The sequence below is a fragment of the Zeugodacus cucurbitae genome, chromosome 5, assembly GCF_028554725.1.
Source record: "Zeugodacus cucurbitae isolate PBARC_wt_2022May chromosome 5, idZeuCucr1.2, whole genome shotgun sequence".
Classification (NCBI taxonomy): Eukaryota; Metazoa; Arthropoda; class Insecta; order Diptera; family Tephritidae; genus Zeugodacus; species Zeugodacus cucurbitae.
This window is the reverse complement of record NC_071670.1, coordinates 34,047,219-34,074,222: the sequence shown is the minus strand read 5'-3', so window position 1 is coordinate 34,074,222 and position 27,004 is coordinate 34,047,219. Positions and strand designations below refer to the sequence as shown.

At 36.5% G+C, this 27,004-nt stretch overlaps 3 protein-coding genes across 4 annotated transcripts in view; 2 read left to right on the top strand and 1 right to left on the bottom strand.

Annotated features, from left to right (window-relative positions):
• The window catches only part of LOC105218091 (uncharacterized), a 263,373-nt gene extending 251,679 nt beyond the window's left edge, over positions 1 to 11,694 (bottom strand). The window contains exon 1 of the mRNA XM_054230734.1: positions 11,497 to 11,694. The gene's annotated coding sequence lies outside the window, so the exon portion shown is untranslated. The remainder of the gene's footprint in view (positions 1 to 11,496) is intronic.
• LOC128921880 (sodium channel protein Nach) lies at positions 5,450 to 11,576 on the top strand. The gene is made up of 12 exons (XM_054230737.1): positions 5,450 to 5,877; positions 5,963 to 6,060; positions 9,018 to 9,129; positions 9,199 to 9,352; positions 9,432 to 9,577; positions 9,633 to 9,714; positions 9,913 to 10,052; positions 10,145 to 10,287; positions 10,348 to 10,486; positions 10,569 to 10,779; positions 10,983 to 11,234; positions 11,300 to 11,576. The coding sequence occupies exons 1-12, from the start codon at positions 5,720 to 5,722 to the stop codon at positions 11,399 to 11,401; spliced, it is 1,737 nt and encodes a 578-aa protein (XP_054086712.1). The 5' UTR covers positions 5,450 to 5,719; the 3' UTR covers positions 11,402 to 11,576.
• A 1,737-nt stretch (positions 11,695 to 13,431) lies between the features above and the next one.
• LOC114805297 (ankyrin repeat and LEM domain-containing protein 2 homolog) lies at positions 13,432 to 21,980 on the top strand. 2 transcript variants are annotated; one of them, XM_054231237.1, is made up of 11 exons: positions 13,432 to 13,758; positions 15,830 to 15,991; positions 16,050 to 16,525; positions 16,580 to 16,732; positions 16,817 to 16,894; positions 16,952 to 18,421; positions 18,687 to 18,783; positions 18,862 to 19,244; positions 19,475 to 19,599; positions 20,616 to 20,747; positions 21,013 to 21,980. In XM_054231237.1, the coding sequence occupies exons 1-11, from the start codon at positions 13,725 to 13,727 to the stop codon at positions 21,320 to 21,322; spliced, it is 3,420 nt and encodes a 1,139-aa protein (XP_054087212.1). In that variant the 5' UTR covers positions 13,432 to 13,724; the 3' UTR covers positions 21,323 to 21,980. The 2 variants fall into 2 exon arrangements, with proteins under 2 accessions (XP_054087212.1, XP_054087213.1); XM_054231238.1 differs by lacking the exon at positions 13,432 to 13,758 and adding an exon at positions 15,646 to 15,666.
• The last annotated feature ends 5,024 nt before the right edge of the window (positions 21,981 to 27,004 follow it).

The window sequence follows — 27,004 nt, the reverse complement described above, 5'->3', positions numbered from 1 at the left end:
TTCATTTATGGCTTAGTTATGACACTTTATGTGTTTTTTTCGCCATTTTGTGGGCGTGGCAATGACCCATTTTCGCCCGAAAGCAACCCTCTCACGGTCTCAAGGAATATGTGTGCCAAGTTTCGTCAAGATATCTTAATTTTTACTCAAGTTACAGCTTGCACAGACGGACAGACGGACAAACATCCGGATTTCAAATCTACTCGTCACCCTGATCACTTTGGTTAATATGACTCTATATCTAACTCTTTTAGTTTTAGGTGTTACAAACAACCGTTATGTGAACAAAACTATGATACTCTCTCTCTCTCTTTTGTTGCGAGAGTATAAAAATATGCTCGGCTTTTTTGCTAGTTTGAGATATATCTACTTTTGATACCAACAAATCGTGTTTTGAGTAGTTTGAGTTGAGAGTTTAACCCGGAGACTGTCCCATATATGAAAAGCTTAATATTCATCTGAAGCGTTTGAACGCTGAGAAAGCTTCCGCTTTTTACAACCACAGCAAACAAAACAAAAGTTTACTGAAATTAACGACTCTTTTGTGCCAAAATTAATTTCGATCTCATTATGATATAGTTGATAAGGAATTGCTAAAAACTATATCAAGTGTATTAAGAGCAGTGCGCTATTTTCGAACAACCCATTAGCACTTGCCACAAGTACTTTTTAAGTATGTTTGTGAAAGTGACAAAACATGTGGCCTATTTGGTCGAGTGCCAAAGTCAAAGCGACACTTGGCCGCCGGCGCCAATCGGATGTGCTGCACTGCACTCGTTGCGCAGCAGCTGCGGCGATGGGACACTACAAAACTGGACATTGGACATTGAACATTGGCCATGTCACATGCAAAGCAACAACAAACAGCAAGGTGCACGCGCCGACACTAGTCAATGTCACGTGGGCAATAATATTTGACAACCACAAGTGAGTGCAGTGCAGCGCCACAACAACAACCAAATGCAATGAGCATAAATTTAACGCAAACTGACATTTTGATGCATCTCTGCTCATGTTGCTGCAGTGAGTCTATTTATACAAGCGCTTTTGATTTTTTGCAATTTTTATTTATTTATTCATTTTTTTATTTCGCTTATTTTTTGTCTGCGTTTTCCGAGCTTTTTAATTACCAGCAAACAAATAAAAGTAAATTAAAGGGAAAAAAGCGACGCAAAAACATTTCAAGGCTCACTTCCTCTTGGCGTTTTCATGCAAATGCCGTGCAATGCCAACAACAACAACAACAAAGCGAGAGGCCATATGTATGCGAGTAAACATAAAATATATGCGAGCTTATAAAAGCACAGATTTCTTTCATAAAAAGTATTTGTGTGTGTTGTTGTAAAATTGTGTATGCAAATGTGTTTATTTGTTTGTTGCACGTACATAGCATGCCTGCATTGGCCGCGTAACCGCCCATTTTAAGACACTCCTCTTTCCGCAAGCAAAAAAAACGACTCCTTGAGCGCTCATTCTCACAGCAGCAAAGCTCGCGCGGGTCGCGGGCGGTCAACGGCATCTGCATTTGCATCTTTAAGGACTGCTCACCCTCTTCGAGGCACTGCATACACGTACATACATACACATATATATATTTAAATAGCGTAGCGTGAGAGTTTCTGCTTGTGACTATGTATGGATGTGTGTGCGTTTGTTGTTTGTGTTTTCAAATTTAAAATACCAAAGTTCGCCACCATTTTCTTACCGCCATAGCAGCATTGATGTCAATATACTCGCTGTTTGTTGTTATTGTTTTTGTTGTTGCATCAACTGCTGCCATTACTCCAATTATGAACATTTTTATGAGCTCATCACCCGCGCTTACGCCCGCAGCAGTGCCATGATTTTTTACCCCGCCATTCGCAATTTCGCGTGTCACACACAATTACTTCAGCCATACAAGTGCTTGTGTGTGATTGTTGATGGTTGTTGTTATTAGAGCAATGAAGTGCCTTTAGAAGAACGCACACACATCCATGTTCAGCGTGGGTGTACATATGTCCACATAACTGTAAGGATTTGTGGATTTTGCTGCACTGGCGCTCTTTGCTGGATGCGATGCCACACTGTAAATACGCCGCAACGTAGCGCATACTGCTCGGCTGCTCGCAAACGGCTTGAACGGCTTCAACTCCTTCAACGTCTATTGCCATCTTGGGAACAATGGCGCGCTGCAGTGACAACGCCAATAATGGCCAGGCAGTCGTCGCGTTGCCCGGTATCCGTGCAGTCAACAGTCAGTCAACATAAAATTCGCCATGTTGCGTTGCATTGCGGCATTTGTGTGGCGGATATTGTTGGAATTTCATGTCCGTCATCGCATACATATGTACATATATATCCTGGTGTGTGTGTGTGCGTGAAAGTACTCCAATAAATATAAATGTGTATTAGTCTGTGTTATTTGTGTTATCCTGTCTGGGAATGAGGTAATTTCTAAGCGAACATCAAGTAGGTATGTTGTTGTTATCGTTAAGAGTATCCATTAGAATTCAACGGCAAGTAAAGCAAATAAGAGCTAAGAAAATTTAAGTTTGTAGCGAATTCACTTTAAGAAGATATTTTAACTTTCAACTGCCAACATTTAAAATATGGTTCATGCAGCTTTTGACTCCAACTGAATCTTCCAACCGACGGATGGAAACCCATATATTTAAAGTTTACTTCATCAAACTCCACATTATATTCATTCTTTTGAGCATAACACTGTGGATTAATCGGAACATATGATCTCAAAAATTATTCACGATAATTAAATACTTACGCTAAATAAATTAATAAAGACAAAATACAAAGTCCCGCTTAAACGTCAGAACGTCGGGCGAGGTACTTTTTTCAATAGCTGTCATGTTATTTTTGTTCAGTATTGTTTCGTATTTCATTACGGAATAACGTTTACAAATAGTTCAACTTTATTACGGAAATTCACGTTCTGTAAAGATTTGTTTCGCGCGCTTCGCTCAACTTATGGTCAACATAATCGGCCTACTGAGCGTACTATTCGCAACACCATTACCCATCTTAAGATCCAACATTCATTATTGGATAATAATCGACCGAATATAGCAGCCGTAGCTGATAGTATACACCAAGACCGTAGAAAGTCGATTCGGCGCCGTACGCAGCAACTCGGACTGTCGTATGGACTACTTGGGGCATTTTACGTCGAGATCTTAAATTGAAAGCTTACAAAATACAGCTGGTGGAACAACTGAAGCCGGTCGACGATCCCAAGCGACATTGCTTCGCTCTATGGGCCCTTGAAAAGTTCCGACGTTTTCGAGTAAAATTCTGTTCAACGATGAGGCCCATTTCTGGCTCAATGGATATGTCTTCTACTTCTTGACTGGCGTAGACACCGCTTATGCGGTTATTGCCGAGTCCACAACAGCCCGCCACGCATCTCTTCTTTTGGCAGTTTGGCGCCAATTGGTAATACCAAGTGAAGCTTGGATTTCTCCGCCTGGTCCTTCCATCGGAGTGGAGGTCTCCATCTTCCACGGCTTAAACCACCAAACCAGCGGGTAATGCAATTGAACACTTTCAGAGCTGGAGCACTTTCGTCCATTCGAAACACAAGACCTAGCCAGCGTAGCCGCTGTCTTTTTATTCGCTGAACTATGTCTATGTCGTCGAATACCACATACAGCTCATCATTCCATTGTCTGCGGTATTCGCCGTGCCAATGTTTAAGGGACTATAAATCTTCCGCAAAACCGTTCTCTCGAAAATTCCTAGTGCTGTCTCATCGTATGTTGACATTGTCCACGCTACCGCACCATAAAGTAAAACAGGTATGAAGAGGGACTTGTAGAGTTTGGTTTTTGTTCGTCGAGAGATGTCTTTACTTTTCAATTGCCTACTCAGTCCATAGTAGCACCTGTTGGCAAGAGTGATTCTGCATTAGATTTCAAGGCTGACATTATTATTTGCGTTGATGCTGGCGCCTAGGTATACGAAATTATCTAAAACTGCAAAGTTATGACTGTCAACAGTGACGTGGGAGCCAAGACGCCAATGCGCTGAATGTTGTTTGATGACAGGAGATATTTCGTATTGTCCTCGTTCACCACCAGATCCATGCGCTTCGCTTCCTTATCCAGTCTGGAAAAAGCAGAACTAACGGCGCGGGTGTTTTTTCCAATGATATCGATATCATCGACGTACGCCAGTAGCTGTACACTCTTATAGAAGATTGTACCTTCTCTATTTAGCTCTGCAGCTCGTATTATTTTCTCCAGCATCAGGTTAAAGAAATCACACGAGAGTGAGTCACCTTGTCTGAAATCTCGTTTGGTATTGAACGGCTCGGAGAGGTCCTTCCCAATCATGGCAGAGCTTTTGATGTTGCTCAACGTAAGCTTACACAGCCGTATTAGTTTTGCGGGGATACCAAATTCAGACATCGCGGCATAAAGGCAGCTCCTTTTCGTGCTGTCGAAAGCAGCTTTAAAATCGACAAAAAGGTGGATACGCCAGTGATGGTGGAATTTATTGAGAGAACAAATCGGTTGTCTGACAACTTACTTTCACGTTTTGGGCTGGTTGATTGGCCAACAAGATCGTGAGATATCATACTGAATTTTACCGGTGGGATATGTAATGTCTAAAGTCTATGCGGATAATCCCTCCTCGATTCATGCCGTGAAGCGAAACCAAAACACAATAAAAAATATCTTTAAAAAATAAATGCCAAAGAATATTCTTTCGAATGATAATAATCATTCCCCATTAAATTTGAATTGTGTTTTTCTTTAAAAAAGGAGGGAAAGATAACAATCCATCAGTTAACTATGCATGAAGAAGAAAATGAAGACGACCTTTAAAAGATGAAGTGTTGGGGAACTTAACTTCAATAGACCTTCTGAATATGGATCCAACTCGTGATATATATTTGTTTCGCAATAAATGTAAACATTTATAATTAATTGTTTGCAATATTTGGTTTTTAAAAACAGAACCTTAACTCGATAAGTTATAATCAAAAATTTTCCCGTTCATCTACATCCGTCACAGGGTTTTCTCTTTTGTTTGCGACTTTAAAATAAAGCCATAAAAGCAACATAGGTACATACATAAATATATACAAACATACTGCATGTATTCATAAATTCGTATGTAGATTGGTGTGCATGTTGGTCATAAAAATATGACATAGTCGAAAAGTTGAACGATAAATGTCCACTACCCTCAAATAATCAAGATAAAGTCCCAATGGTCATTGTCAAATGACATTTCGTGCGTGTAGCCTAGGCATACAACATTGATTTGCTTTTATCTGCATTGTCCTTTAATGACTTCACTCAACTCATTCGCCAGACAAATGCAGTGTAAACTCCATTTGATGACCACACCAACTCGCCACACGCTCTCACCCGCACCAGCGTCTGGCCCACTCTGAATGAGACGCAACGCTTGTCTCTGCATACGCAATTAGTCACGACGACCTGTGATATGGTCAGTTGTGATTTGTAGGTGCAACAGGACACTACCGTTCCTCGCATTCACTCCAAGTGTTACGCTTGACGCGCTCAGCTTGAAACGTACTAGTTAACAAACGTCGTACGGACAGCCGTCGCTATAGTGACCGATTTCGATTGAGTTTAAACGGAAATTTTGGCAATTATTCTTGACTAGTAGTACTGCTACTGTGTGCTTTCTTTGAAACCGACGAGCCGCCCATGTGAATTATGCGAGTGTGGGGATTTCTAAAACGAAAATGCAGAAAAAGAGTGTAAGAGAGTGGGCAAGAAAGGTGGCCGAAACGTTGACAATCTTTCGGCGTAGTTTAATTTTTCAAACGAAAGAATTTTTTCAAAATTCCACGTTGCATGGTGTGCGTTACATAGCCGAGTCCGGACGTCCGGTGGGTGAAAAGTAGGTGAAAGTCAATCAAATTTGCGATAAGATTAATAGGCGAGTAGGTGCACTAAAAAGTGGACATAAATCGTTTCTCTTGTAGATTTATGTGGTTTTGCTTTACAACAATCGGTGCTGTGACTGCCTTGGTGATAATTATGAGTTTGTGGGAGAAATTTCAAACTAACCCAACCATTACAGGTGAGTCTTCTCAAAACTTATGTACATCTCTAACGTATACTTTTATAGGTATGTATAGTGGATTGAGTAGATAACATAATAATGGTTTATCGGTGACAATATTAAAAACTATTGTCAGAAATTTCTTTTAAGTGTAAACTAAACATTTATTTGGATTTAATATTTGCGGTTCTCAGTTACAGAAACCCGTTTTTTTATTCAATCTTCGAAATGAGGAGCGGGTCTTTACAAAAATCTGACCTATATGATTCACTTTAGCTTTTCGAAATATTTCCTACAGTCATTAAATAAAATTAATATGGACGGATGCATGTCTAAAATTTCATTTAGTACGTATCGAAATCTTATGTCAAGTATTTTCCAGTGCGTATAGTATTCTATATGAAGAACCCAGCGTAAAAGGATTCTATACGCGAATTCATTAGCATTATACTTTGATTGCAACTTTTTGATGACGAATTAGAATTGCATGTACTATGCAATGTACAGAGGCAGAGACGCAACTGTTCTCAGTTGTCGCAAGTTGGAGTTGATATTCCTTACAAGCATTAGAAGTAAATCAACAGAAGAAGCATGTTTCTCGAAGAAGTCATCCCATCTAAGTACCTAGGGACATCATAACTGGTTATATCTCGATCAATTTCAGTCTCTAATTAGACTTTGGCTTCATTATGAAGACTTAGTTAAATGAGAGGGCCCAGTTCATTCGATAATCAGTTTCCATCTAGACGGCAACTTCATAATACCCCTTCGTAGAAGCCCCCTCCTTATTTGCGAAGAACTCGGACAGCCACTTTTCATAAGCCTCTTTTGAGTTCAACTTTACACCACCAAGGGCGTTCGCCATGGACAGGAACAGGCCGTAGCTTCTAACGAGTCATCGACGAAGTGTGTGAGCTGACGTTGTCCTGGTGGAACTACACCCTTCCTGTTGGCCAATTCTGGACGCTTCTGGTCGATTGCCTACTTCAAGCGGTCCAGTTGTTTGCAGTAGATGGTTGAATTAAGCGTCTGGCCATATGGGAGCTGGTCATAGTGGCTGATTCCCTTCCGATCCCACCAAACACATAGAAAAACTCCCTGGCCATCAATCCCGGCTTGGCCACTGTTTGGGACGATTCACCAGCCTTCGACCACGACCGTTTTCGCTTGATATTGTCGTATGTGATCCATTTCGTCGCCAGTCACCATCCGCTTCAAAAATGGGTTGAGTTCGTTCCGTTTCAGCAGCATATCGCAGGCATTGATTCGGTCCAAAAGGTTTTTTTTTGCGTCAAATCATGCGGCACCCAAACATCAAGCTTTTTTGTGTATCCAGCTTTCTGGAGATGTTGATGACACATGCCGGTCCAGCTCGAGGATTTCCATGATTTGATCGGTATTCGTCATCACCGGTATCTGCCGGCTGGCTTATCCAATGGTGGATACCTTTCCTCCGCAGTTCGAAGAGAAAACACCAAAACAGCATTAATCTCACGGAACGTTTCTCTAGCGGACATAATATGGAAAATTCCTGGACCTTAATTTGGTATCATACATATTAACAGAATGTATAGCCTATAATGCCTAATGGAAATTTTAAAACACTTCAAATATCAGTTATATGGGTACTCAACGAGGTATTGACCAGATTTTATTCATTTATGGTACCAGAGCTATTATCTATTATACAATGGTCCAATTTCTGAGATTTACTGATATTTCCGACGAAAAGTATGCTACAGACTCTGAGGTCCCTATGTTCAGTATATTGGGTCACATTTTGACATTTTTTAAACATCACTGTCACAGAACCAATACAGTGTTTGTGTAATGTATTTTTCGAGTTCACGATTTATGTATTGTAATGTGAAAGAATCAAGACAAAGGAAAATGTTTGTAGTAGGCTTGATACTGGAATGGCGGAGCACGTATTCTTTTTTTTAAAGCAATGTCCCGTTAATTTATATTGATGCTCTCTTCGACTTGTGTTTGCATTTTGCAAACAATTAATTGACAGATGGATTTTTGTTGGTTTTGCTTCATCAAAGCCTATTTTACATTTTTGTTTTTATACTCTCGCAACAAAAGTTGCTAAGAGAGTAGTATAGTGACGAAAAACGTCTGAAATACTAAATTTTACAGCAGAAATTGCAGAAGGATGCTGCACTCAGATTTTTTTACAAAATGGAAAATGGACGTGGCATCGCCCACTTATGGATCAAAAACCATATCTCAGGAACTACTCGACCGATTCGAATGAAATTCGGTATATAATATTTTCTTGACACCCTGATGACACGTGTGAAAAATGGAAGAAAACGGTTCACAACCACGACAACTTCCCATGTAACTCAATTTTGAACTCCATCTTATTCCTTCACTTTATAATATATATTTAGTACATAACGAACCAATGAAGATAGCGAAATAAAACCTAAAAAAATAAATACTATGATCTGTGGCATCACTTGTGAAAAAATTGTCGAAATCGGACTATAACTGTCCACTGTATCCCATTGTAATTTTTCACCAAAAATTTCGGTAAATCCCTCAGGTATCTTAATTTAATTCAGAGTAAATATTTTTCTTCTAATAGTGTAACTTCCCCTAGCTCTCATATACCTAATTATAGGATTTTCAAAGGCAAGGACGGACGGGCAGACATCGGGATTCAACCTCGTCTTCATGATCATTTAGATATATGTACATATATATTTTATGCTGTTACAAACAACCGTTAGATGGACAAAACTGTTATACTCTGTGCAACATGTTGCGAGAGTATAAAAATCCGTACTTATTTTAACTTGCCAATTGATATTCTCTTTTAACGAATAGTATTATCGAACACAACTGTCATTCATCGGAATAAAAATTTTGCAATATATATATTTATCTCAATATCTATTTTTATATACATATATATATATATATATATAATTTCATGATAATCTTAATGTTAAATAAAATTACAGGTTTGGACACCGATTTCCATAATCAAAATGTTGTCTTTCCCAGCACAATTGTCTGTCCGGAAATACCCTTCGATCATGACAAGGCATATGATTGGGCATACAAAACATTATCGTGAGTAGAAAACGAATAAAGAACTCACTTAAAAGTTTAATCTGATGTGATTTATTTCTTCGTTAACAGAAATTATGACCATCCCACGGCAACTATGATCGCACCATTTCTTGAGCTTTTAACATCTTTAAACTTCGACAATGTCAACGAAGCTTATGCGCTGTCTACATCGGTGTCGGCAAATATTTTAAATGAAATTAATTTACGAGATGCGGCATTTAAAGTAAGAATTAAAACTAAATTATATTTTTGCTATATCCTAAACTTCAAGATTTAAACCTTATGATTTCGTGGTTGCTTAGGTTCATGTTAGCTGTGAAGACACCTTAACGGAATGCAAGTATCGTGACGAACCGATATCGTGTTGTACACATTTCGATAGAGTTTATACCGAGCATGGCATGTGTTTCGCTTTCAATAGTCGTTTCAAATCGGAGGAAAAAGAAGAGTAGGTTTGAACCAAGAATGATAGTAGACACATTTTCTTATTTTTTTGATCTTAGTGTAAATGGAGCCGCGCCACATGATCTTTATGAGACAGATAAGAAATGGGCTTTGTATTTCGTACCGAACGGCACTGCAAAAGTAAGTAGAAATCTGGGGTTTCTAAGTGTCGAAATATTGGATGCTGAATTCGGACAGAAAGGAACATTGTATGCCAAGAATATAGAAACTATTTATCAGATTCCATAATGGTTATATGATATGATGAAATGTAGAATCATAAATCTGAATTGTTTTTTAAGATTATTTTTTTCTTCACACCTCTCTATTTCCATCAAGGTTTTCATTTTTTCAAATGAGGAATATTTCGGCAGTGATTTCAATGCCCAAATCGAGTGGGAAGATAATCAGAAAGTAGAAGCAAGGATTTCCAAAAAGAACACCTATACCACAGATGACGCGAGGCAACTAACAATTGGGTAAGCTGCAGGTGTAAAGATTACTAAATAAGTTTAATATTTCACAAAGAAATTTTCCTTTTTTTAATAACAAATACCAATTTCGAACACAGTCAACGGAAATGCATCTTTTATGACGAGGTTAAATTGCAATATTTCCCTGAGGGCTACACATTCTCCTCCTGCATGAAGGAGTGTCGCATGAAACGTGCCATCAAATTCTGTAAATGCAATCCACCATTTTATAAGCCCATATGTAGGTGTACTAATTATTTTCGCGAATTAAATTGAATTACAATTCGGTATTATTTTGCAGCGAGTGTGCCTACGTGTGGCGTATCCGATTTGATGTGTTTGGAAAAGAACAAGGCGAACATTACGAATATACGGAATTGCATGCAATGTGAATTGAGCTGTTCGAAAACGGTCTTTAACATTGAGAAATTGATTAAGAAGTACGAATGCTAATAGATAATAATTATATTTAAACACTTTGTTGATAAAACGCTATGTACTGCATACCTTTACCTGTTCCAGCACTGAAAAGACCGATGACACGGGCGTTTTAGTGGAGTTTCTCACGTGGCCTATTATACGTTATAAACGCGAGGTACTTTTCGGTTGGGTCGATCTTTTGGTGTCCTTTGGTGGTATTGCAAGTTTATTTCTAGGCTTCTCGTTGCTCTCTGGTGTGGAAATTATTTACTATTTCACGTTAAGAGCTTGTTGTATGGTCTACAAAAATAGGGTAAGTCCAAATAAATACAAAAGACGTTTTTAGCAACTCTTATACACATAAATAGACAGGAAGCTTAACTCGTCTCGTGAAACCCGTTTATCAATTCTGTTGCTTTGTTGTTTAAAACTTCTAATTACCTATATTCGGACTAAACCTGAACCTTTTCTTACATAATTTGAATTGAGATTTTCTGCTATTGTTTTTAATTGCAGCAAGAATTGTATGAAATCGAAGAGGAGATCAAACGAAGACCGCCGCCTGCCATTAATCTCTCACTACGCATCATGTCTTACGTTTCAAAGCCATCCCAAGACGCTGTGGCTGTAGATGATAACTTGACACGGAACAATTTGAATAGCAAGCAGTTTAACGAAAAATCCATTATTTTGTGTAAACGAAACAATTTCAATATGAATGTACCACAAAATGTCAAGGAATTAAATCGGCGACGCAAAGCTGATAAGGTAAACACTGCTTTAACAACATGTGAACATATGACTTAACGAAAAACATTATTAATTATCGTTAGGACTATACCGGATATTCAAAATCACTATACAAGTCTACAAAGATTATACCGCAATATACAGATTCGAACGGCGACTGGAAATATGGACAATATCTACCCTGAATGTTTAGAAGAAAATAATTTAGTATAAGAATCAAGAAGCAGTTGATATTACGATATCAGAAAATTAAAAAAAAAAATTATAATTAAGTACTCACCCCGTGTCAATTTAATATTTGCAATGTTTTAAAGTTCCATCACCAAAAAGTCAACAAGTGTATTTGGACAATATATTTCATATTATTATAACGCCTAATTGTGCTGTTTAACTTATTTGTAAAATTTGCACTAATAAAGTTTATTCACAACGCAGCAGAGAAGTTTTCTAATTTCCACAGTTTGCCTAAAATTTCTAGATTTATTTGCCGCTCTTTTCTTCTTCTTTACTGAAATAAATATTAGGCGACATCTGCTGGAATACGGCACAACAGTCTTGCGGATTCATTGCATAGATGTCGCCTGAAAGCAGAGAATGTCAAATAATAAATGTGCCGATTGTCACGCTGGTCCGCTTTTCGAAGGGGTACACGTTTCTGTAAGCGTGTTTCACCAAAGAATGTATAGGCGTATTTCAGCACTGTTTAACATCAGAGGGCTCGAAAATAACAGATTTGAGAGTTTTTAGTGTTAAATGAGAAAAATGGTTTCATTTTCTATGTCAGTGAATGTACGTTTACAAATTCGCTTATATACAATGCGCAAACGACTTTGTATATACAGTGGAACTTCTCTAACTCGAATCACCATAATCCACAAAAAAACTTCGTGTTAGAGAGACTTCGTGTTTTAGAATTTTCCATTAAAACCATTAAACCATTCCATTAAATTTTCAAAAAGCTGTAAAATATAGATTTATACCCAGATTTATTTATTGACTTCGCGTAAAGTTTTATGGACATACGTTAAAACACATATTCTGTAATTTTGTTTGTAGCAGTTTGCTATTTTTTGGCTCTTGACGTCTGTATCCCATGCATTTGTTACATGATTTATGCAATCCATAAGTGTAATATTATATATTTTGTTCGCCTCCATACGATATAGAGAGACTATTTTAAAATTGTTCCTTGATAGTAGAATGTTGTTTTATGCCCTAGGCGAAAAGTTTGATTTATGGCAGGAAATTTGTATGAAATTTGACTTCTGTTGCCAATTTAAGAGTTTGAGTTAGGGAGAACTTAGAATTTTGAGTTGTGGAAGGAAATTTGTATGAAAATTGGCTTCTAAACGATATTGCCATTTCAATTGTTCGAGTTATGGAGATCTTCGAGTTATAGAAGTTCGAGTTATGGAAGTTCCACTGTATATATGTATGTTATAATTAATCATTACATACATATGTATGTATATGTATGTATATATGTAGATCCGTTTGAGCATTTTTTCTACAAATATGCCTCTGAATGTACTTACTACTAACTGTATTGAAATCTTATTTTGAAAAGTACACCCTGAGCATATTTTTCAATTATTGTGTTGAACACATAGAAGACGACAAGCGACGAGCGACATCTGTCAAATATTAAAATACACGCGTTCTTATGGGCACAGATTTTTTGACAACAGCACGACTACGCGACAACAGGCTTGTAGTTGTCGTTGTCGCCAAATTAGAAATGTTTCTAATTTTCCGACGACAATGGCCGCTGTAGAGCTGCCACTAACATGTGAAATGTAAAATTAGTCAAAGTTCTCACAAGTATGACGTTATTTTTCCAGCAGAAACGTAAAATAGCTTTGGTATATCATTTATAATAACAATCGATTATTTAAAACAAATAAATCGCCAATTTTTACATTTTTCGCATAAATAATTTCACTTTAAACTAAATATGTAAATTTTATTGAAGTGAAAGATGTTAGTAGGGCAACAATGAAATTGCTCTTTGATATGTCGCTGCCGTCTTCAAAATGTTCAAGACGCTGGCTTCAAAGCGACATTTGTGGTCATCCGTCGCTACGTCGTGTCGTGTCGTCGTCTTTGTGTTCAGCACTTATTGCTCAGCTCTGTTAACGTACACTGTTAATTTTTTTTCTCCTACCAAGCTGGCCGTGGTGAAATACGCTTATATGATTTTTTTTAGTTTTTGACAATTCACACGCTGGTCCGCAATTGAACCTTCTCTATATTTTACATTCGCAGTTCTCTGTGAAACGGTAAAACAAAAATTAAAGAAGCATTACTTGGATAAAAGTGATTGTTAAAATAGATTTTTAGTGCATTTAAAAGAAATCATAATACGAATTATAAAAGTGAAAAGAAAACATTTGAACAATATTGTTCGGATAGCAAACGGGAGGTGGTTAATAGAGAGTGTTGCGCTTTGGCCTGTTGGCATCAATTTTTCTTTTTACCCAGCAAACCAAAATCAGGTTAATTTCGGAGATGTCCTACTATGGGGTATACCTGGAAAAGGAAGGTAAATAATCATTTAGCAATTTTAAACAAAAATATGCATTTAAAAAATTGTATTGGAAAATTGAATACATATATAAGAAATAGAATAGCTTTTAAGCATAATTTTAAATTTTTGTCAAAGCTATAATCGTTGTTTCTATACTTTTTTGAAGTCTTGGCTAGCTCATTGAACTTTGACAATAATTATTTGCAAATAACGTGTTAATATTTTCTTTGTTCATAATAATTGTACCTGTAATTGTCAACCGGCATTTATATATTGCGGCAGGTTTCTGACAATGCATGCGTACATGTATGTATATATACGCAATTATCATTGAGCGTGTACCCATTTTTGTTTACATACTGCTGAATAAATATATATTCTTTAATTTATTTATTTCGATTTACTTGGTATGAATATGTTCTTTAAAAACATCGTCTTCTAATCTCAAAATGTTTTCAGCCCATCGATATTCATTTTGATAGTCAATTATACAGTACATATTTATCAATAGTTAATAATAAGCTTAAAAGATATAGGAATTTTATCTTTTGGTATGGTATATCTATATGTTGGCGAAAAACAGATGCAATAAAGTCTTCTCGTTATCTGTATTTTTTATATATTTACGACAGTAAACAGGTACATACAGGTATATACATACATACATGTTTTTTTTTTAATATTAATTGGATTATCTGTTTTTATTTATACTATGTAACATAAATGCATCTTGATTTAAATGTTATTGTTATTTTGAAAACTGGCATGGTGTTAGTTAAATCGTGCTGTTAATGTTACTTGCAATAAAAGCTTATTTAACTAAATCAAAACCACTTGCAAATAACAACTTTCATTATCGTTAATACTACTTTACTATATATAAGACAATCTGTAATTTATCTATGTAATTTTGTTTCATGGCCTATGTTACGCATTGTGAGCAACAACCAAATTGCACTTACCTACCAACACAATAAATAAAAAGCAGACAAAAGCTATTTTGTAATTGCTATTAATTTGACTAAGAGTTGTGTGTTGTATTTGTGCATTTGATGTTAAAACCGGGTGTGCTCAATAACATCGACATCACGATGACGTGATGATTTGCGATTCGATGTCGAAGAAGGGTGGCATTCCAAATAAAACAATGTTAAAATAAGTAATAAAATATTTTAGAAAATTTTAGTTACATTTGTACATCAATACATTTATATTAACATTAACTATGTATTGAAGTTATCATTGGCATTTGTACATACTTAAATGTATAATCATATGCACTTATATACTCGTATATAAAAAAATCTATTTCTAATATGACTAGATTTTCATAACGCAGCCACACACCAATAGCTTTGCGAAGTAAAGCACATACATACTGACATATATGTGATCAATTGAAAGAAACTTTCCCATATAACTAAATATTGCTCTTAACACCTCATATTAGAACTTAAAAAGCACGAATTTCTTAAAAAGCTAAGTAAAATAGTTTAAAAATACACATTTTCAATGTTTAGGGCGTATGTAGTCTAGAACCTATTATAGCATCTTCTACCGTATTGTAGCATAATTATTAAACCGTCCAACTTACTGTTTCGTCTTAGTACGCATGTTCTTAAAAACAAAAACAATAATTACACCGCCCCAAAAACCTCTCATCCACTAACGGACAAGTATTCATTTACGCGTCTTTAACCTCTGTCATCAGTCTTATGTTTGTTTTCAATGTTTTTGTTTTGATTTAAATTTGTATTTATCATATCACACTGTCGCTTCGCACCTGTTTTCGTTTGTTTTCGCTACACTATTCACTCGCACTTTTATTAGTGTAATCGCTTTTGCGGCACACTCTGTCTGCTAAATTAAGCGCGCTCGCGTCCGCATTGCATTTTTGAAAATTTGCCAACAATTTATGATGTGGTAAGAAAACACGCGATTTCGGCGTTGTATATCATTAAAAAGAAAAAGGAAACACTTGATGTTCGTCTGACATGCCTTTCCAATACAATTTACAGTTTTAATCGTTGACATGTAAATTTAATCACACCATTAACCATATGCATCAATCTTTGTCTCTTCATAGCTGATATTCCACATGTGTACTGTGAAATGAGCGAAGTCTTGGATGTGCTGAAATTGCACAAGGAAGCGCGTTTTCGTGAATTTAATAATGAGAGCGATGCGAACAAATTCTCTAAATATGGACCTGAGGTGGTGGCGACACCACGGCACGCCGATGGCAAATGTATGTAAAATAAATATAGAATAATGTTATAATTAATATATAATTTTTATGCTCACAGCATCCATTGTGGTAGAAAAGGCGGCATTTCGTGGACCAACTAAGCAGGAACTCATTGAATTTCGGAAAATAATCGAGTCCGGCGATTATGAGCGTGTGAAAACCATGATTTGGGATAATCCACGCTATTTGGTGAGCGCTGGTGATACACCCACCACACTAAAGGAGGGCTATCGCTATAATGCTATGCACATTTGTGCAATATCCGGAAAGCCGCGCATAGCTGAGTTGATTTTGAAGACCGTGAGCGACACAAAATTTGTGGATCTGCTTACGGGCAAGAAAAACGACGAGAAAATGTGCAAGGAGTTGTGTGTGAATCTATTAGACTATTACTTAAACATACCAGAGAAAGGTCGTAGCGAGACACCGTTACATTTTGCAGCGAAGACCGGTGGGGTTGAAATGGTGGAACTGTTGACAACTTTCCCCGAGTGCAAAATGACACCTAATTCGGAGGGCCTATATCCCAAAGATGTATGTACTTTAGTTATTTTATTGCAATAGAAAAATAATAAATATTCGCTGCAGATAATATGTGCACGTGTACCGAATGCCGCGCCGGAATTAAAAAGGAAGATCGAAGTATTGTTGGAGGAGCGTTTTTACGTGCCTGTGTTACGTTCCGTGGACAATGTTGTACCGCCAAAAATTGGACAACCGTTTCCTGCCAGCAATCCACCGGTAAAAAAACAGACATTTACAGTTGAATAAATAAATAAAACACTATTTTTTTATATATCTTTATTACTTATCCTTCATAACTAGAATCTCAACTGTGATCCACTGAGCGCTGAGATCAAAATTGAAGCTTTGGCCGGTCCAATGAATAAGGAGCAAGCCAGTGTATGTTTCCTAATTTATTTGATATACAAAATATGCTTACGATTTTTGTTGTTATAGCAATTCTGTCGTCGTTGGAAAACGCCACCACGTCTGGGTAGCAATGCCTATTCACCCGCTACTTATAATTTAATTATTTCTCCGCTTCAAACGCGCTGCGCAAACGGTACACCATCAAAGACATCACTTGCTAATATCAGTAACGGCAGTCCTACTATGAGCACACCACTCACCAAAGCAAATCGCCGCGCCTTGTTCAACTCTACGCCACGACGTTCGAGTTGTGAGTTAGTTAATGAAAATGGCGTATCCAATGACACATCCTTAATTGTCGATAAGCAGAATGGAAATCATAAGAATCAGGTGGAAAATATGGAACCAGAAAATACTACCTCGAATTCAACTGCAACAACAAACGAGCTAGAGAAAAACAATAACAGCCGTGAACAATTAACCTCGCAGGACACGGATATAAATATTTTAAAGAATCTCACATCGCAAAATACACCAGTGTTACAAATGAAACGTGAGCTGTTCTTCAGCTATCGCGACCCCCATCCTAACACACCAGTGGAGCGCAATGCGCCTGATTTCATAGAAGCCACTAGCTCTTTGCTTGGCGAGCTGGATATTAGCGCCATTGGTGAAAATAATGAAAATCTACCATTGGACCAGCCGCAGCCGCAACAGCAAACATTCAAATTGAAAGGCAGCATGCTGAAGACAGCGCTGTGCCGTAAGATGCCACAACAAGAACTGTTCAAAAATAATTTTAACACTTATCGTGATATCAGTACAGCTTCCTCACCCGACTCGGACTGTTGCAATGACTCGCGCAATTTGTTGTTGAATGAATCCCAACACTATGATAGTCCGGGCTTCAAAGAGCGTCACATCAAAATAACAGACACCGAAAAGGGTTTAGAATTAATCGGACGTGAATTGGCAAGAGAGCAGAATGTCGAATGGCGTGAATATTGGGACTTTCTCAATTCGTTCATCAACATCGCCTCTGAGGATGGATTGAACAAACTGGAAAACTACTTCGCCGAACGCCTTAAGAATGAGGAAATGGAAAAGAAGACGGCACAGGCCATGGCGAAGTCGGCGGTAATTTTAGACAATGTTTGCAATGCACTGGAGAAGTTACATTTTCCAGAAAACGGCAGTTTACATGATTTTCGTAATGGTTTCAATAACGAACGGGCGCGCTACTCCAACATGACTGGCACCGGTGAAGTCGCCTCAACTGCGCCACAGTCCACTACACCATACACATATGTTGAGAAATCCGTGCAAGTGTTCGCCAAACGCATGACAAAGGCCATTATATATAACATTGAGAACATGGTGTCCATCAATGACACACTGCTGCCTGAATCGAAAAGACTGAATTCGTTAATATGTAGTTTTAAGGAGGACAAGAGTTTCCGTAATGTCAATTTCTCCAAAGTACATTCGAGAATTGGCAACTTAATTTCAATATATTTGGCCAACTCGCAGGAGGTCACGCCTGCAATGAAAATAAAAGTGAGTACGAAACTTAGAATAATAATTAATAGGTTAGGTTAGTCAGGCAGGCCACAAAGCCAAGCATGTGAGTTTAGCCCAGCGACCTCGTGACACGATGCTATTTATGGTTCCTGAGCTAAAGCCCCCTTCTCTATGTTGCAGTGATAGTGGAGGCGATTATACTTTTGTGAAGGTTCGCCTTCTATAGGCTACAGCTAAGAATTTTTATCTACCAATTAATAATATAAATACAATAACAAATTATTATTATTGATTTCCACAGCTTCAAGGTATTATTAAGTACATGCTTACGCCTGGTGAGCGACGTGAACACATCGAATGTGTTTGCTGGCGAATACTTAAAATGTTGGAGTCTCCAAGTAAGTGCCTTTCCTAAGCGCTAAACACATATTTATTATGAAAAATTTTTAATTCACACTTCATTCATTCAATTTCAGCTACTCAGATACTGCCGGAACAACTTAAAACCGAAGAAATGTGTTCGAAGGAGTGGGAAAAGGAGCTCCAGTGTGAGTGCCAATGGGAGACTAATCTCAGTCGCAAAACAAGTCGACGAAATCGTATGGAGGCGCGTTATCGCAGTCATCAACAAGCTAGACATAATCAACAGCAACAACAACAACAAGACATACAAAAAACAGATCAAACAAACGCAGGTAATGGCATTGAATGGCGCGATCCTTTGCCATGCACCGACGCAGATTCTAACTCAAAGGCTGCCAAAGAGCAATGGCGCGATCCCGTCGATTACAATGAGGGCGCTGAGCGTTGGCGCGATGTGAACATACGTGATGAGTCCTCGGACAATGAAGTTTTTTGGGTAAGTACAGACAGACATTCGGCTATAGTCGTGTATAATATATATAAATATTGCTTCGAGTGCAACCAAAGACTTCTCCGAACCTAAATTCTTAGAAAACCAAAAATATTTATATAATTAAGTAAAAATTTGAAAAGAAATAACTGTTCATAACTTCATTATTGTTTTTTATATATATTCGATTATTATTATAAATCAGCATATTAATCAGTAATCGTATTAATTTTCAGTCCGATTTTGGTGACACCGATTCCGACAATGAAGATGAAGTATGGGCTACGCCACCCGAAAGTTCATCTCACTGGAGCCTGTTGGATGAACCTTTAGTGGAGGCATTCAAAATATTTATCTATGGGTATGCAATTTGTAGTTTATAAAAGATTTGATAATAGTTATTCTTTATTCTATTATTTGTCATTTGACTGCTGTAAGAACCTTTTATTATATTTTTTGGGAATATGTAAGGAAGACTTGGGGCCAAAACAGACATTGAATAGTTGTATGAACATTAGAATTCACATTCAAATAATTTTAGATGTTTAGTAACTTGTTTGCTCTGTCAACTATCTAAGGAAATGCATCTAGTTAGGAGCTCTGAAAAAGATGTTCCGATTTTTTGCACTAATTTTGATCTTAATTTGTATTAAAAAAAAAAAACAATTTTATCGGTAAATAAAAAGAAACTTAAAACTTCGAAACTAATCGGTTCAGCCATTTTCGAAAATTCTTGGTCACTAACTTTCAAAACACAGTTTTTAGAAAATGAAGGTTCAAGTCCGGCCTACTACTTTCAAATATTCGAAAGCGTGGATCGTGTCAAGCTATCATGTTATTTTTGTTCAGAATTGTTTGGTATTTCATCATGGAAAGACTTACGTCTGAATAACGTTTACGGCGCCACTTCCCACACATCGCATCAGTCAATTGATTCAGGCCTTTGAGCAAAACATCACGCGTGTCAAAATGATCGAACGCGCAACCGCGGGCAACATTTGAAAGAGATAACCTTTAAAAAATAAATGGCAATGAATGTTCTTTCGAATGTTAATAAACATTCTCGATTAAATTTGAGTTTTCTGTGATTTTTTCTTAAAAAAAAGTATGAAACCTCGAAATGGATCACCCTTCATAAATATTTTAAATTTTGAAAATAAAAAAAACAGCCCTAGACTGGATAAAATTCGATTGAATTCCTTTATCGAACAGTTATGGGAATTGCTTTTTTCCTTTTAGAACTGTGTTTTTTATCATAATAATATTATTTATTTATTTATTATTAATTTTATAAAATACTATATGTAAACCTTTATGTAATGTTCATGTTTAGTACTGTGAAACAATTTTCAAGTATTTATTTCTTCCCCCTTTTAGCAATGAACCGACAAAACGTGATGTCGACGTACTGAATGCCATCATGCACATCGATATCGATACCACAAAATATTCCAATATTCACGCGTGGAAAACAGCAATGCTACGCTATCCGAAAGAGGAAATGGACGCGTAAGTGCTATGTGTTTCAGCGCTATAAAAATAAAATGTATTAAAACTAAGAAGCCAAAAACAGAAATTAGTGCAGTTGTATGTGTGTGTGCCAGTTATGTATGAAATACGATTTGGATAAATGTTTGAAATTATTTGTTACCCTTTGTGTTGTGGTTGTGGTATGTATTCGTTTTGTGTGTGTACGCCATTATTCTATGTATTGTCAATAATGTGAATGGAAATTGATAAAAAGAAATTATAATGTTCTCGATGTACTTTACAGCTTCGTTACCATGCCCATTGTGAAGAAGTCGCAATCCTTCACATATACATGTACACCGCAACGTAAGGAACACCGTGCACCGCTGACGCCGTTCGCCCAACGGCAGCCCTTATCGAAGAGTGTTACCAGCACACCCATCACAGCCAACTTAAAAGGAAAATCACTATTCACTACACAACAACTGCATTCAACAACAACAACAATCATCAATCCACAGCGTGCACTGCCAACAACTACAGCGAAGCGGTTCTTTGCGCGTCAAACGCTCGCCAACCTGTTGGCGCCCTTCCACGCCAACAACACACACTAACAACGGTTGTTAAATGAAATGTTTGGCGGGTTTCTCGTTCTACACTCCCGCTGCCGTGTGTTGGACTTGTCTAATAACTTTAATCCATGTAAATTTATATCATAATTTTGGCTGTTTTCAAATTGATTTAATATCGAATTTATTAATTGTAGCAGCTCTTTGCGCATTTTGGAAGCATAGAAATGCACTTCATGTTGACTTATTTCATTATTAATTTTATGTATGTTTTTTTTTTATTTTTGTTGGAATGTTCTTTTGCAGTTATTTCGAGTAATTATAAAAAAAAAACAAGAAATGTTATGTGTATGAATTTAAAAACAAAACAAAAACAAAAAACGAAATGTTCTCCATTATTACATAATTATTATATAATTACACTCACTATGTACTGTTTGCTGTATTTTATTGAAACCGAGTTACCACATGATTTTATAGTATTACACTGAATAAATATTTAGCGGCCCATTTACATATATGTATTTGTCTTTGAGAAACTTAATGAAATACTACGTTACGCGGTTAAAGGCTGATTTTTTAACTTATATACTATACACGATATACTCGTATGAATACATTAATATTATACAATTGAATTTAATGCCGTGTCAACTAATTGCTAATCAAATATTGTTGAGTAAACTATTTTCACCTTTAATTGCTATTCAATATGTCAATATGTATGTACATATGTGTGAGAATCGCATGTTGGGCTTTATAAGAATTTTTTGAAGAATTCAAATATTTTTTATTTAAATACCTTAAAACTGTCTGTTTATGCATACAAACCTATGTGCTTTGTAATAAACAAAATTACAATATTCTGATAATTCAAAACAAAAGTATTTTTTAACAATAAAAATGTGCTCAAGTGATGCAAAATAATTACAATAATGAAGTTGTGTATTTATTATATAATTTTAAGTGTTGTTGTAGCTTGAATCATAATAACACAGTAAAGTCGGAAAACGAATAGATTTCATGAAGTTAAACTGCAAGACCTGCAATGATGCCAAATGGTCGATATGTGTATGCTGAGTTTAAAGGCCTAAACTTTATTGCTAGAGAGAAGACTCACGTAGTCTTTGAAAAAGTCTCTCCCCTTCTGAGTTTGGTTCAGATGATTGACTCTCCAAATCAGCATATTTTTGCGAAAAGAATTTAAACTATCAATTGTTACACTTAAAATGCCGGTCATGTGAATCCCACTACAAAAACTTAAAGAACCGATTTTCGAAGATAGCTCTTAGTTAGTTCTTAGTAGCTGTATCATGTAATTAATAGCAATGTTTTAAAAAATTCTTTTCTTGGATAGAATACAACATTGTTACTTATTACTCAATCTCCAGGAAGAAAATAGTGTGGTACAATACCCAGCCGAGTGTTGAACAGTATAATTGATAAAACTTAATGAAATAAACAAGTAAGGAAAGGCTAAGTTCGGGTGCAACCGAACATTTTATACTCTCGCAATTTATTTAGAGATTTACCTACATTTACGGTGAAAAATTTAGGCACTGAGTTCTTCAAGTTTGATATCAGGGGCCTTGAAAAGTCATGGTTCGATTTTGACAATTTTTCCACAAGTGATGTCACAGCTCATATACAGTATGTGTGTAAAGTTTTATTTCGCTATCTTTATCGGTTCCTTATGTATACATTATAAAGTGATCGAATCAGAAGGATTCAAAATTGAGTTATATGGGAAGTAGATGTAGTTGTGAACCGATTTCGCCCATATTCCACCAGTGTCATCAGGGTGTCAAGAAAATATTATATACCGAATTTCATTGAAATCTGTCAAGTAGTTCTTGAGATATGATTTTTGACCCATAAGTGGGCGACGCCACGCCCATTTTCCATTTTGTGAAAAAATCTCAGTGCAGCTTCCTTCTGCAATTTCTTATGTACAATTTGGTGTTTCTGACATTTCTCGTTAGTGAGTTAACGCACTTTTAGTCATTTTCAACCTAAACTTTGTATTGGAGGTGGGCGTGGTTATTATCCGATTTCTTTCATTTTTGGACTGTATAAGGAAACGGGTAAAAGAAACGACTGCAGAAAGTTTGGTTTATATAGCTTTATTGGTTTACAAGATATATACAAAAAACCTATTTGGGAGCGGGGTCACGCCCACTTTTCCAAAAAAATTACATTCAAATGTGCCCCCCCTAATGCGATCCTATGTTCCAAATTTTATTTTCATAACTTTATTTATGGCTTAGTTATAGCTCATTATGTGTTTTTGGTTATCGCCATTTTGTGGGCGTGCCAGTGGTCCGTTTCCGCCCATCTTCTTATGATGCCAAGGAACACGTGTTCCAAGTTTCATTAAGATCTCAATTTTTACGCAAGTTACAGCTTGCACGGACGGACAGACGGACGGACGGATTTGAACTTTGCTCGTCACCCTGATCACCCCGGGAACTAGAGATGGCGTGAGAGATATTACCAGCTATCGTTCCAATCTTTTAATATACAAAATACACTGCGCACACGCGAAACGATAAAAATATAAGTTTTAACAAATTCTCAAACCCTTGGCATACGGAACCACCATCCAAAAATATCAGGGAAGTATTATTACGATATGGTTGGATAATGTTCTCCATCGAATTTAGTATTGCTTGACTGCTCTGCTGGTACACTTTTGTTCTTGTTTGCTTTTTCACATCAGGTGGATGGTGTCCACATCGAACTCTTGAAATTACACTTTTTGTTTTTGGACGTTTTTCCGTAAATTTCGTCTACTTGTTTATTAAAAATTGAAATTCGTTTCGTTTGAGAAAAAAAATTATACTTTCAAGCCCATTGACTGCGGAAGAAGCCGCTTGCAATTATTAAGCCGAATTTACTTCAAGCTCGTTGTCAGAAGATGATCAGTTGGACGACGGTAGACTTTTATGTGGAGATCATCTCGAATAATGCTCCGACACCTCATACAGCTTACTATCACTTCACCTAACACCTTTAAATCGTCTATTTAATAGCTGTTTTCATGTCGTTCTACTGTTACTATGTAGTCAGGCAGTTAAGTGCCGATGAACTGCACGTTTCCTTCATGCTATTCAAAATGAAATAAATAGAATGATCTGGCAGAAGAAAGTCATTTAAATTTCTATTTTAACGCGATACTCCAAGGTAACAATTTCGAAACTTATTAACGAAGAAACTTAGTATAGGGTTGATGACTTCCCAAGCGACTTATAAATATAAAACTTAATTTTGCGAAGTACTTTATAATTTTATTGACATAGAAGGTGTTAACAACAAAATACATATGTACTTAAACAAATGAACTTATTTTCGGTAACATAACTAATTTACACCAGACAGTGGAACGTTTTGAAGGTTCAAGATAACTACAATATCCATAAGTGTATATTAGCATAACACTGTTATTAACTGTTCAGTGAATCATAAATTTTATTTGTAGTACAGTGTTAACACCTTGACTTGATATGGCCTCTGTGAGAGTGGTGAATCGAACAAACAACTGGTGTAAGCCAAAAAGAAAAACTGTATTCCCTTATAGTGACACTACCTCATAGTTAATGTCTTATGAGTAGAAAATTGTGTTATTAAATCATATAGGAAATACCGAGTGGACACCATTCTGAGATTTTCTTTTGTCATATATATGGGATAAAATCCATTGAAAGTTGAAAACCCGGATATTAGTGCAATTGGAGTTAGGTGAAGTTATGACCCGATTTCACATATTTTAAACACGGAGACATATTATTCCTTCCGAATTTCTTCAAAATATCTGAGAGACTTACCTATGTTTTCGGTAAAAAAATTAGAAGCACTGAGGTTCTCATGTTCGATATATGGGGCCTTGAAAATTTATGGTCCGATTTCGACGATTTTTAGAAGGACGATGCCACACTATAAATGTAGTAATTGTGCAAAGTTCTGTTCCAATATCTTCACTAGTGCTTACTTTATATATTTAAAGTAAACGATTCAGATCGTCTTCAAAGTTCTGGTATATAGGAAGTAGGCGTGGTTGTGAACCGATTTCGCCTATTTTAACATATCATTGGGATGGAAGGAAAATATTATAAACCGAATTTCATTGATATTGGCCGAGTAGTTTCGGAGATTTGGTTTTTGACCCATAAATGGGCGGAAGGACGCCCATTTAAAATTTTGTATACCATTTTGAGTACAACGTTTCTGTACCTTCTTTATAATGAAATTTAATTTTCCTCACCGAATTAAAGCATTTTTAGTAATTTTCAACGTAACCTTAGTATGGGAGGTGGGCGTGGTTATAATCTGATTTCCTCCGTTTTGGGACTATAATGTACAAAAAACTTAGTAGGTGGCGGGGCAACGCCCACTTTCCCAAAAACATTACATCCAAATAAGCCCCTTCCTAGAACAATCCTTTGTACCAAATTTTATTTTCATAGTGTTTTCGGTTATCGCCATTTAGGGCGTGGCAGTGGTCCGATTCCGCCCATCTTCGAACTTAACATTCTTATGGTGCCAAGGAACACGTGTTCCAAGTTTCATTAAGATATCCCAATTTTTACTCAAGTTATCGCTTGCACAGACAGACTGACGGACAGACGGATTTGAACTTTACTGATTATTTTGGTATATATAACCTTATATTTAACTCGTTTAGTTTTAGGACTTACAAACAACCGTTATGTGGACAAAACTATTATACTCTCTTTTACAACTTTGTTGCAAGAGTATAAAAACAGATAACAGACTACAGTTAATAGTATTCAGTATCGAGTGTTTCCTCTATAAAAAATCTGCACTTATTTTCCACCGTTATTTTAATTAACGCACTTCAATCGTGATTCGAAATGTCTTCTATGTTATTGAATAGGTTATAAAAACAAAATAACGGTCACATAATACACACCAATACTTGCGAGATTCTGTTTGGTATGCTTAGACTGTTAGCCGGAAGTGCATGGTGCTATTAAGACAACACTGGAGTGATGCTATATTTAGTGTAAACAAATATATATGTACATGCAGCATTATATATAATTAGGTATGTGTGTATGTGTACATGAGATGAATACATTTGACCTTAATTTTGGGAAATAACTTGTATAAAATTAGTTAGTTTTTTGATGGTAACACTTTAATTATTGCGTTTAATGATTACTCATCAGCGATGATTACCTTTCAAAGATTCCGAATTTGTTCATATGACACTTTAGTAATTTGTGAGGTTAAAATTTATACAACAACTCCATCAGTGTACTGTCTACAAGTTTGGATAAAATTTTTGACAAATGCATAGTCTTCCAGTTGTTCAAGGTGTCAAATCCAATGCAGATAAGTTTTTTTTTTATAGGTTAGATTCATGTTACTAAATAACTCCTACAGTCCATAATTCCATATTTTGTTATACATCATGAATAGAATGACCCACTAAACTGAGGTCCTCAGACTCTGGCTAATCTGCCAAGTCTCCCCAGAATTTAAAGTTGCTTATAACAGCGCAACGTAAATAGAATTTTTCAGAGAATAATGGGCCAACGATATAAACATAGATAGTACGAATGGTGAAATCCATATATGCACTGACGGATCAAAAAATGAAACAGGAACGGGAGCAGGCTTCTTCTGTAAATACCCACATACAGAAAGCAGCTTAAAGCTAAACGAGCACAACTCGGTATTTCAAGCTTAGATTGTCGGACTAAG